This window comes from Myotis daubentonii, chromosome 3 (genome assembly GCF_963259705.1).
Source record: "Myotis daubentonii chromosome 3, mMyoDau2.1, whole genome shotgun sequence".
Taxonomy (NCBI): Eukaryota; Metazoa; Chordata; class Mammalia; order Chiroptera; family Vespertilionidae; genus Myotis; species Myotis daubentonii.
This window is the reverse complement of record NC_081842.1, coordinates 155,522,774-155,536,025: the sequence shown is the minus strand read 5'-3', so window position 1 is coordinate 155,536,025 and position 13,252 is coordinate 155,522,774. Positions and strand designations below refer to the sequence as shown.

Below are 13,252 nucleotides of genomic sequence, written 5' to 3'. Positions count from 1 at the left end.
TCACAAAATGAATTGAAGACTTAAACATAAGAGCTGAAACTGCAAAACTCTTAGAAGACAACATAGCAGAAAGCTCCTTAACATCGGTCTTGGGAATGATTGTTTTAGATATGACACACAGAAAAAGGAGAACAAGCCCTGGCTGGTTTGGCTCAGTGGACAGAGCGTTGGCCTACAGACTGAAGGATCCCGGGTTCAATTCTGGTTAAGAGCACATGCCTGGGTTGCAGGCTTAATCTCCAGTGGGGGGGGGGCATGCAGGAGGCAGTCAATCGATGATTCTCTCTCATTATTGATGTTTCTACCTTTCTCTACCTCTCCCTTCCTCTCTGAAATCAATAAAAAAATATCTTAAAAAAAAGAAAAGAAAAAGGAGAATGAAAGCAAAATAAACTAGTAAATACTTCTGCACAATCTCTCTATATAAAAGGCTAATATGCAAAGTGTCCCATTGGGAGTTTGACCGGGAGACCAGGAGTTCGATCCCTCATTATGATGTGCCCTGACCACCAGGTAGTGGTGCGGAACATGGCTGGTGAACAGTGGCAGTGGTGGGGCACTGAGAGAGTGAGGGAAGTAGGAGGCGGGAGGCAGGGAGGTGGGGAACCTGATTGGCCCTGATTTCTGGCCAGGCCTAGGGACCCTACCTGTGCATGACTTTCATGCACTGGGCCTCTAGTTCTATATAATAAAAGACTAATATGCAAATCGACCGAACACCAGAATGACCGGTCGCTATGACATGCACTAACCACCAGGGGGCAGACGCTCAATGCAGGAGCTGTCCCATGGTCGTCAGTGTGCTCCCACATGGGTAGCACCACTCAGCCAGAAGCTGGGCTCATAGCTGGTGAGCACAGTGGCAGTGGCAGGAGCCTCTCCCACCTCCGTGGCAGCGCTAAGGATGTCCAACTGCTAGCTTCGGCCCGCTCCCCTAAGCCATCAGCCGGACATCCCCTGAGGGCTCCTGGATTGCAAGAGGGCGCAGGCTGGGCTGAGGAACCCTCTCCCCCCAAGTGCAGAATTTCGTGCACCAGGCCTCTTGTTAATAAATAAAAAACAATCAATAGAGTGAAAAGTCAACCTACAGAATGAGAGAAAATATTTGTGAACCATAAATCTGATAATGGTTTAATTTATAAAAAATATAAGAAACTCCTATAACCCAATAGTAAAAACTAAATAGTCCAATTAAAATAATAGGTAAAGAACTTTGAATAGACATTTCTCCAAATAAAACATACAGATGACCAACAGGTGTATGTAACAATACTCAACATCAATAATCATCAGGGAAATGCAAATCAAAGCCACAATGGAAAACCTACTACCTCACATCTGTTAGAATGGCTACTATAATAAAATAAAAACCCACAAATAGAAAATAATAGATACTGGCTAGGATGTAGAAAAATTGGAATTCTGTGCACTGTTGGTGAGAATGTAAAATGGTGCAGCCACTAGGAAAAACGGTTTGGGGTTACTCCAAAAATTAGAAATAAAACTACTATGTGATCCAGTCATCCCACCTCTGGTTATTTATAAAAAAAAATTAAAAACGGGATTTCAAGGTGCTATCTACGTACACTCCCATGCTAATTTCAGCATGATTTACAATATCCTATAGGTGGAAACAACCAATATGTCCACTGATGGATAGATGAATGAGTAAAGAAAACGTGAATTTTGGAACTACTAGAAAATGATTTGTTATTCAATCTTTTAAAAAAGAAGGAAATTTTGACATATGCTACTTCATGGGTGAACCTTGAAGACCTTATGCTAAGTGAAATAAGCCAGTCACAGAACTTTATTTTATTTTAAATTACTTTACTTATATGAGATATAAAAAGTAGTGATATTTGTAGAACTAGAATGTAGAATGGTGGTTGACAGGGGTTGGGGGAAATTGCTGTTCAATGGTATAGACTTTCAGTCACACAAGGAAAAAAAACAGTTTAGAGATCTAAACTGTACAATAATATGCACATGGTTAGTAATACTGTACTGTACTGTTAAAAATATAGGAGAGTCCATTTCATGTTATATGTTTTAACCACAATATAAAAAAGTCTTCCATGGGTTTATGAGCATTGAAACGTCTCAGATTTATATTTAAGATCTGTCACTACCTGCCTCCTAACTTTTCTTTTAAGTCAGGTGGTTTTACTTCTGCCCTGCACACTTATATCCATTTTGAACCCATTGCGTGGGATCTCTCATCCATTGGCTCTGCATGGCCAAATCCAACCCACCCAACTAAAATCCTAATTTTAAAAGAAATTTCTCAGAAAAATAGCCACATAAGTTATTTTCTCTTCTGGGGTCCTTATTATTCACCTATTACATGCTGCCTAGTAATGCATTTAACTTTTCACATAGAAATCTCACGTTTTCAGAGTATTACAAGTTCCTAGTAGACAGAAAACCAAGTAATTGCTTAACCAACTCAATAAATATTTCTGAACACAGTACATTCCCCATTATACAAGCTCAATAAATATTTCTAGCTGACTAAATGCTGCCAGGAGGATAAAATGGTTAATATACGAAATCTGTGTGTAAATATCTTGATTTAGTGTATGGAATGTAAACCTTCAAGGCTGAATTGAGATCATCCCAGGGAAATATTTAGAGCTAAGCATTTTCCTTTTACCAAATTAGCACACTTCCAGGTAAACATATATTTTAATAGTTCAATGTAAAATTTATCTCTATATATTCTGTAACATAACCTCACAAACAGAAGTTATTCTCTAATAATTTATCAGAGATGTTATGTAATAGACAATAACAGCCTTTTACCGTCCTTATTTCCATAGCCAAAGTAACAATACAAACCATTGTAGCAACAAATAATTTCTCTGTTTACTGGAAAACAGAGATTGGCAGTCCTTTTTACAGTAAACAGCAAAGGATGTGGTTTTGCTAATATTATGGGATACTTGAAAGCATATTTCCAAATTGGGTAGCTCAGCTCACAAGAAGGTTTGCTGAAGTGTTTTGTGTCTACACACACACACACACACACACACACACACACACACAACCCCATAATTAATAGAACCGTAATTAACACAAGTTTCTAATCGTAGTTTTAGTCTTAGTCAACTGGCAGAAAATGACGAGAAAATGAAAGGTTTCTTTAAAGCTATGCCAAATTGCTCTGGAAAGAACCCAATTTGTTTGCGAATAGGGCAACCATGTATTTCAAGTCCAGAGGACATGATTTTCCTGATCACCACCTTCTGTAGCCTCCTTCCCAATCAATACCATATATAAAAATAAAGTTAGTTTAAAGATGCTTCCATGATACAGTGTACACAACTAAAGAAACACATCATTAACAGGGTCAGTCTGTTTGGCTTTGTTGTTCCTTTCTGTTTCTAAACAATTTCAAGGCAAATAGTAAGGACCAAGAAGAGAGGCAAAAGCAGATCCTTCTCAACCTACAAAACATCTACACTAATAAAAGAGAAACATGGTAATTGGCATACGACCGCTACCCTTACCATTGGCTAATCAGGGCAATATGCAAATTAACTGCCAGCCAACATGGCGGCCGGCAGCCAGGCAGCTTGAAACTAACATGAGGCTTGCTTGCTTCACTGACGGAGGACTCCAACGTTCCCTGCCGGCGGCTGCAGGCCTCTGAGCCTGCAGTTTGAAACATTGTAACAAATACAGACGCTAAACAAAACTCCAGAAACCAGCTTTCAGCCAGCTGGGATCTCAGAGCTGGAGTTGATACAGAGTTTCGAGAACCAAAACAAACCAGATACCTGCTTTCAGGAGCGGAGGCCTAAGAGCTGGAGCCTCAGAGCCAAAGCTGGCTCAGAATAAAAAAAGAAAAAGAAAAAAACGGAGCAGTTGGGAGCTTCAGTCCCAGCCTGAAAACAGCCCTCAGCCCCTCACCCAGACTGGCACCCCAGTGGGGACCCCCACCCTGAAGGGTGTGTGACCAGCTACAAACAGCCATCATCCCCTCATCCAGGCTGGCCAGGCACCCCAGTGGGGACCCCCACCCTGATCCAGGACACCCTTCAGGGCAAACCAGCCAGCACCGACCCGTGCACCAGGCCTCTATCCTATATAGTAAAAGGGTAATATGCCTCCCAGCACCGGGATCAGTGGAGCTGTGAGAACTCCTGGCACCAGGATCAGCGTGACAGGGGGCAGCACCCAAACCCCCTGATCGGCCCTGCTCTGTGGGTGATAGAGGGTGGCGCCCCAACCTCCTGATCCGCCCTGCTCTGTGTGACAGGGGGCGGTGTGCCAACTCCCCTATTGGCCCTACTCTGTGAGTGACAGGGGGGAGCTTCTCAACCTCCTGATGGGCCCTGCTCTGTGCATGACAGGGGGCGGCGCCCCAACTCCCCAATTCGCCCTGCTCTGAGCCCGACCAGGGGCTGCACCTAGGGATTGGGCCTGCCTTCTGCCACCCGGGAGCAGGCCTAAGCCAGCAGGTCGTTATCTCCCAAGGGGTCCCAGACTGCGAGAGGGCACAGGCCGGGCTGAGGGACCCCCCTCGTCCCCGAGTGCACAAATTTTTGTGCACCCTGCCTCTAGTAAAATTATATCCTTCTTCCTTTAAACTATTCTGGTTCTTTTGATAATAAAATTATATCTTCTAGATAGTATTTTAAAATTCAGTAATGTGTATAAATTACTCTAATGCTGTTGGTGTTAATGAGGCGACAAAGTAATCCACAAAATAATTATTACCCATTGGAAATTCAATCTTTGGGTTTCATGAAAATATCTGGCTTTCAGGTCTTTTGTCCCATTTTTAAGTACTGTAATTCTAAGACTAAAGGAAGTCATGGGAAGGAAGTTTCAAAGATCACTATTAATACTTCACCTAGTATGATATGCAGGCTTAAAAACATTAAGTTCAATTATCACTTCCTCTTGAAGTAATTTCCAATATCCCAAGGCAGAATCTATTGCTCAATTATCTGGGCTATCACACCATTTCACCAACTTTTTACATAGCAATTCTTACAACATTTTGTGATTTTTAAAAAAATCCTCACTAAATTGTAACCTCATCCATGAGACGGACCATGTCTTAAAAATCTTTATAATCGCCCTAACTGGTTTGGCTCAGTGGATAGAGCGTCGGCCTGCAGACTGAAGTGTCCCGGGTTTGATTCCGGTCAAGGGCATGTGCCTTGGTTGTGGGCACATTCCCAGAAGGGGGTGTGCAAGAGGCAGCTGATCGATGTTTCTCTCTCATTGATGTTTCTAACTCTCTATCCCTCTTCCTTCCTCTCTGTAAAAAAATCAATAAAGTATATTAAAATAATCTTTATAATCTACATTTAGTACTTGTACTAACACATAGAATAAACTCAATAAATGCAAATAAAGAATTCATAAATAAATAAATAAATAAATAAATAAATAAATGAAAAATGTTTATATATGTATAAAGTTCAAATTCCCGAGTATACAGCAGGTGAATGACTTAAACTAGACATAAGAAATTCACAACTCCATTCTCTATACTACATCTCTATCTCAGCTTCCATTCATGCTACTATTTATACTTTTCAGCTTTCTTTACTATTAGTGATACCTTCTGCCTTGATGTCAAAAAGGTACTTCAAACTAAATATACCCAGAATTAAACTTCTTTTTTCCCCTCCTCCAAAACCGCTCCTACTCCTGAGCTTTTAATATTCTTTCAATAATCTTTTTAGCCAATATCTATTGTGCTCCTATTATGTGCTATAGATATTGTGATTATTGTGATATGTATAAAATCAATTAGTCTCTTCTCTCAAAAAGCTTACAGTCTCATAGAGATAGAAGCAAACCAGCAGTTATAATATATATAAAGATAAGTGCTTGATAGATTGTTTTTTCAGGAATACAGAGAAAGGTTACCTTGATGAGATTTGGGAGGAACGGGGAAAGCTCCCTGGACAATGTGGTATGTGATGTGAAGGTGTCAGCTAATAACGTAGGGCACAGGAAGCCAGAAAAATATCCAGACAGAAAGAACAGCATGCAGAGCTCTGTGAGATTTAGACAAGCATGGCACGGTTTGGCACACTAAACAGCTTAGCTGGAATAATGCCTTCCGAAGAGTGATGGTAAATCTGTATCATGTGCCACAAAACGTCTGGTCAATAATAGGCCATGTATATGGCAGTGGTCCCATACGATTATACTGGAGCTGAAAAATTCCTATTGCCTAATGCTGCCATAGCCATCCTGAAGTCAGAGTGCAACACATTACTTATGTTTTTGCAGTGATGCTGGTGTAAATAGACCTACTGCATTGCCAGCCCTATGAAGATAGAGTACATACAATTATGCACAGTACACAATCCTAGCTGATAAAGAGGGAATATGCAAATTGACCCTCATGCCATCACAATGATGGCGGTGCCCACAGCCATAAGATGGCGGTGCCCAGTCCCCTCAGCCCCACTGGAGTCCCCCTGTCCTTTCAGCCCCACCGCTGAGAGCAGACAGCAGGGCATGGGGGCTTTGCTGCTGTGGTGGCGGCGAAGTCCCCAGGCCCCACAGACAGAGAGTAGACAGCGGGGAGTGGTGGCTTTGTTCGCACGGTGGCAGCAGCAAAGCCCCCAGGCCCCGAAGACAGACAGTGGACAGCAGGGGCATGGGGGCTTCATCCACGTGGCGGCGGCCAACCCCCAGGCCCCACAGACAGTGGACAGAGTGGTGTGAGGGCTTCATCACCACGGTGGTGGAGAAGCAGCCAGGCACAGCAGAGAGCCGAGAACCACGAGGAGTGGGCCTAAGCTGTCAGTAGGACATCCCCTGAAGGCTCCTGGATTGGAGAGGGTGCAGGTTGGGCTGAAGGACCCCTCCCCCCCCCATGCATGAATTTCATGCACTGGGCCTCTAGTACTTAATAATGATAAGAAAGGACTATGTTACTGGTTTATGTATTTAGTATACTATCCTTGTTATCACTAGTTTATTGTGTACTCTTTCTACTACAGGAAACTTTGTGTAAAAAGTAAAGAACTACAAGCCTTAACCTAGAAGCTGTGATTACTGAAGGATTTAAGCATAAAAGTGACATGATGACATCTATACTTTCCAAACATTATTCCATCAGCAACTTGGAAGTAGCATTGAAAAAGGGCCAGACTGGAGGCAGGAGGAACACTTGGAGGGCTATTACACTGATCCTGGTGAAAAATAAAGAGGGCCTAACCTACAACATTGGCAGTGAAAACAATTTTCAGGGCAAAGAGAGGAAATTTTGAGTCAGAGATCAGGATAAAGGTGGTAATTGATGGTATGAGGTCATTCAGGAGTCAAGAGAGGGTTTGATGCAAAACACATGTAGAACCTGAACATTTAGGGGAAAGAGGAGTTCTTCCATGGAAAGAGAAAGGGCAAACATTGCTGTAGATAGGGAAAGTTTATAGATGTCCAATAGGGTTGCCAGATAAAATACAGGATGCCAAGTGAAATCTGAGTTTCACATAAACAATGAATAACTTTTAGTAAATGTTCCAAATATTTATTGCAACTGTGTTTTCTCACAAGTTTCCTTTCCCTGAATGCCATACATCTCACTTGTCTGTTTGCAAATTCCTACTCATTCATCATGTCAGATCAAGTGCTACCTTGTCTACAAAGTGTAATCTAAGTCCCCCAACCCTATACTCATATAGTATTACATATTATATATTATTCATATCCTATATAATAAAGAGTTAATACACTAATTAGACCAAACAGCAGAACGACCATCTGGACATCCTTCCAGATGACCATCCGGACCACCTCCCGGATGAAACTGGGTCTGTGAAGGCCAGCCAAGGCTGGGAAGGGCTGTGAGGGCCTGTGAGGGCTGGCCAAGGCTGCGAGAGGCTGCGAGGGCTGGCTGAGGGTGCGAGGGCCTGCAGGGGCCTGCTGGGGTTGCGAGGGCCAAGCCCCTTGCACGAATTTTGTGCATCGGGCCCCTAGTGGTTAATATAAAGATTTTCCTGCATATCTTTCTCTAGATTGTAAGTTTCTTGAAAGTAGGGATCAGAACTTTTCATCTTTGTAGCCCTAAGGCAGTGATGGCGAACCTATGACACTCATGTCAGAGGTGACACGCGAACTCATTTTTTTGGTTGATTTTTCCTTGTTAAATGGCATTTAAATATATAAAATAAATATCAAAAATATAAGTCTTTGTTTTACTATGGTTGAAAATATCAAAAATTTTTATATCTGACATGGCACCAAAGTTAAGTTAGGGTTTTTCAAAATGCTGACACGCCGAGCTCAAAAGGTTCGCCATCACTGCCCTAGGGCATAGCACCACAGTTGTTACACAAGAGGCAGCCAATAAATATTTGCTGATTGAAATCGATGTCCTATTTCAGATCTTCAGATAGTCTTTTCTAGCTTTTTTCTACCTCATTTCCTTGCCTTAAATTTATCTCCTATTTATTGCATCCTGACACAAGAGGTATCTTTTTAAAACATAAATCACCAAGGAACTTTACTACTTAAATATCTTTGATGACTTCATGATGCCCAGGGATAAAGTAAAAACTTTTCATGATGGTATTGAATGCTCTCCACAATTTAATTCCAAAGATAAGTGGTTGAGAGATCAGACTTTGAAATTGCACCTGGGTTAGAATCCTGGCTAGGTAGTGATAGTTATGTGACTGTGGAGGAACAACTTAACCCACTGTAAAATGGGAATAATATCTACCTAATAATGCTGCTGTGACGATTAAATGAGATGTCTGTAAAACGTTTATTATTGTACTATATAGCAATCTGTGAGGGTGATACGTTCGAACACTCTCACTGAATGCCTGAAACTGTGGATAGTATCAAACACTAAATATATTGTTTTTCCTATATGTGTATACCTATGGTAAAGTTTAATTTATAAATTAGGAATAGTAAGATATTAACAACAATAACTAATAATAAAATAGAACAATTATAGTAATATACTGCAATTAAAATTATGTTAATGTGTTCATTCTCTTTCTCTCTAAAAATATCTTATTATACTATATTCACCTTTCACTTATAGCTTCTCTTTGACATATCCAAATTGCAAGCATCGCTACTCTTGCACTTTGGGGCCATTATTAACTATGATAAGGGTTACTTGAACATAAACACCAATATTGCCACAATCAATCTGATAACCAAGACAGCTACCAAGTGGCTACGAGGTGAGAAGCACACACAACCTGGATGCTCTGGACAATGGGATGATTCATTTCCTTGATGGGACAGAGCAGGGCCACATAAGATTTCATCACACTAATGAGAACATCGTGCAATTTAAACTTATGACCTGCTTATTTCTGTAACTTTCAACTTAATATTTTTGGACCATAGATAACCTTCCACAGCAGCTGTACTTCATAACCTGATAATACTTCAAACTTCAGGCTTTTAAAAAAATCTTTCTATATCTTTATTTTCTCAATACTTTATCCTATCTAATAAAAGAGAAACATGGTAATTAGCCATATGTCCACTACCCTTCCCATTGGCTAATCAGGGTGAAATGCAAATTAACTGCCAGCTAAGATGGCGGCCGGCAGCCAGGCAGCTTGAAGCGAACATGAGGCTTGCTTGCTTCAGTGACGGAGGACTCCAATGTTCCCCGCCTGCCGCTGCCGGCCTCTGAGCTTGCAGTTTGAAACATTGTTACAAATATAGAAGCTAAACAAAACCCCAGAAACCTGCTTTCAGCCAGCCGGGATCTCAGAGCTGGAGTTGAAACAGTGTTTCGATTATAGAACCCAAACAAACCAGATACCTGCTTTCAGCAGAGGAGGCCTAAGAGCTGGAGCCAAGCCTCAGAGCTAAAGCTGGCCCAGAATAAAAAAGAAAAAAAGAAAAAAAGGAGCGGTTGGGAGCTTCAGTCACCCGCCAGCCTGAAAACAGCCCTCAGCCCCTCACCCAGACTGGCCAGGCACCCCAGTGGGGACCCCCACCCTGATCCAGGACACCCTTCAGGGCAAACCAGCCAGCCCCCACCCGTGCACCAGGCCTCTATCCTATATAGTAAAAGGGTAATATGCCTCCCAGCACCGGGATCAGTGGAGCTGCGAGGCCTCCCGGCACCAGGATCAGCGTGACAAGGGGCAGCACCCAAACCCCCTGATTGCCCTGTGGCTCTGTGTGTGACAGGGGGTGGGGCCACAACCTCCCTATCCGCCCTGCTCTGTTCATGACAGGGGAAGGCGCCCCAACCCCCTGATCAGCCCTGCTCTGTGCCTGATAGGGGGGAGCTCCCCAATTCCCTGATCACCCTGCGGCTCTGTGTGTGACAGGCTGTGGTGCCCCAACCCTCTGATCGGCCCTGCTCTGTGTGTAACAGGGTGCGGCGCCCCAACCCCCTGATTGGCCCTGTTCTGTGTGTGACAGGGTGCGGCACCCCAACGCCCTGCCCCCATGGGCCCTGCTCTGTGTGTGACGGGATAGAGCCATATCCTCCCCATCAGCCCTGCCCTGAGTGTGACAGTGGCGGCGCCCCAACCCCCTGATCAGCCCTGCTCTGTGGGTGATAGAGGGCGACGCCCCAACCACCCCCCACGGGCCCTGCTCTGTGTGTGACGGGGTAGAGCCATAACCTCCCCATCGGCCCTGCCCTGAGTGTGACAGGGTGCGGCGCCCCAACCCCCTGATCCACACTGCTTTGTGTGTGACAGGGTGGTGGTGCCCCAACTCCCCTATCGGCTCTACTCTGTGAGTGACAGGGGGGAGCTCCTCAACCCCCGATGGGCCCTGCTCTGTGCGTGACAGGGGGGAGCTCCCCAAACCCCTGATTGGCCCCGCTCTGTGCATGACAGGGGGTGGTGCCGCTACCTCCCCATCGACCCTGCCTTGAGTGTGACAGGGGGCGGTGCCCCAACCCCCGAATCGGCCCTACCCTGAACTTGACTGAGGGTGGCATCGCAACCTCCCAATCTGCCCTGCTCTGTGCATGACAGGGGGTGGCGCCCCAACTCCCCAATCAGCCCTGCTCTGAGCACGACCAGGGGCTGCACCTAGGGATTGGGCCTGCCCTCTTGCCACCCGGGAGCTGACCTAAGCCAGCAGGTCGTTATCTCCCAAGAGGTCCCAGACTCTGAGAGGGCATAGGCTGTGCTGAGGGACACCCCCCTCCCCCCCGAGTGCACAAATTTTTGTGCACCGGGCCTCTAGTTTGTTATAATGTTCATTCTATGTCAGCCTGCTTGACAAAGCTTGGTATTTAAATTTTTGACAGTAATGGAAGTTTAAAATGCTTAGTTTTTTTAAAAAATATATTTAATGCTATATCAATTCCAGCACACTTAGGCTTTTTATTTTAATCTGTGGATACTTTATGAGCACAAAAGTGTTTTAGTGGTCAGAACACTTACATCCATTTATTATATACTATGGCTTTTTCGGTGTGTCTTTTTCACCTCTTTAAAAATACGTTTTCAATGATCTATGCACTTTTCAAACATTTTCATCCTAATCTAAATCTAGACTAAACCAGAAAAAGAGTTTTTCAATGACCTGAACCCAAAAGACTGGATAACATACTTTAACTCAACCAAGGACACCATAAGAACCAGACATGCAAACTACTTCCTGATTATCCTGAAACAAGATGTACATAGTTCATTAAATGCAACTGAGACAGATCAAAAATGTCCAGAGAAGTTCTGATTTCCTAATATATTTTTTAAGCAATTCACTGAAGTATGAGATAGAAAACTATAGTTATCATACTTTTTTCTTTTTTTACCTTTGATCCTTCAGGGCCATTTTGTCCAGGAATACCAATATCACCTGGAAAACCCTAGGGAACATAAAAATGAAAAGTTTATTCCATAGCAGATTACTTTCAATCTATTAAGCATATAAAAACTCCCTTTGCTTTTCTCACATGTACTCCTCAAAAACTCAATATTAAAGATTAATTGTTAGGCAGTTAACATTGGAATACTAAACTTACAAAGTGTACTAAAACAGACCTTGCTATATCAGGCATTCATAAACAATCCTCAGACCTCTAATCCCTTCAAAAGGAGTGGGAGTCTTATTCAAAAAATCATCTACAACTTGGAAAAAAAGACAAAAGGTCTGTAACAGGCCTTTTCAATGCCCCATAGGACTCAGAGCCACCAAAGGACTCACTGTTTACTAACTACATGGTAGCTGGTAAATTTTTGTTAGGTAGTGGTATAAATAACTAGTGTCTGATGAGAAAAATAACCCCAAAGATTATGGATTAATATACAGGGTTTTAATCAATTTTATATCTAACTCAACTATCTTATTCTAGCATTCCCATATCTAATCTAATAAAAGAGAAACATGCAAATTGACTGCACCTCTGCTATGTTCAAAGCCACATCCACCAGCTAATCAGAGTGACTATATGCAAATTAACCCATCCAAGATGGCAGCCGGCAGCCACAGAGCTGGAGCAAGCAGGAGGCTTGGTTGCCCTGGCGATGGAGGAAGCCAAGCTTCCTGCCTACCCTGGCTGGCTGTGGCCTCTGCTCAAGGCAACAAAGTTTCAATTATAGAAGATAAATAAATCCCAGATACCTGCTTCTAGCCAGCCTCCACTGGGAGCTTGGGTGGCTGGGGGCCGTGGCCAGCCTGCAAACAGCCAACAGCCCCTCACCTAGGATGGCCACACCCTCATGGGGTGAGGGTCCCTGCTGGGGGGCTTGGCCAGCCTGAAAACAGCCATCAGCCCCTCACCCAGATTGGTCAGGCACCCCAGCAGGACCCCACACCCTGAAAGGGGTGTGGCCAGCCTGCAAACAGCCATCAGCCCCTCACCCAGGCTGACCAGGCACTCCAGCGGGGACCCCCCACCCTGAAAGGGGTGTGGCCAGTCTGAAAACGGCCCTCAGCCCCTCACCCAGGCTGGCCCCCCACCCTGATCTGGGACACCATTCAGGGCAAACCAGCCAGCCCCAACCCATGCACCAGGCCTCTATCCTATATAATAAAAGGGTAATATGCAAACTGACCCTAACAGAAGAACAACTGGGAATGACTGGTCACTATGACACACACTGACCACCAGGGGGCAGACGCTCAATGCAGGAGCTGCTCCCTGGTGGTCAGTGCACTCCCACAGGGGGAGCTCTGCTCAGGCATAAGCCAGGCTGACGGCTCCCAGTACAGCAGTGGTGGTGGGAGCCTCTCCCGCCTCCTCAGCAGCGCTAAGGATGTCTGACGGCAGCTTAGGCCTTCTCTCCGCTGGCAAGTAGACATCCTCTGAGGGCTTCCGGGC

At 44.1% G+C, this 13,252-nt stretch overlaps 1 protein-coding gene across 1 annotated transcript in view; it reads right to left on the bottom strand.

Moving 5' to 3' along the window:
• COL24A1 (collagen type XXIV alpha 1 chain) overlaps positions 1-13,252 on the bottom strand; it is a 314,245-nt gene that overhangs the window by 166,176 nt on the left and 134,817 nt on the right. Inside the window, exon 20 of the mRNA XM_059688981.1 lies at positions 11,744-11,797. Within this exon, the coding sequence (XP_059544964.1) occupies positions 11,744-11,797 (54 nt within the window). The remainder of the gene's footprint in view (positions 1-11,743; positions 11,798-13,252) is intronic.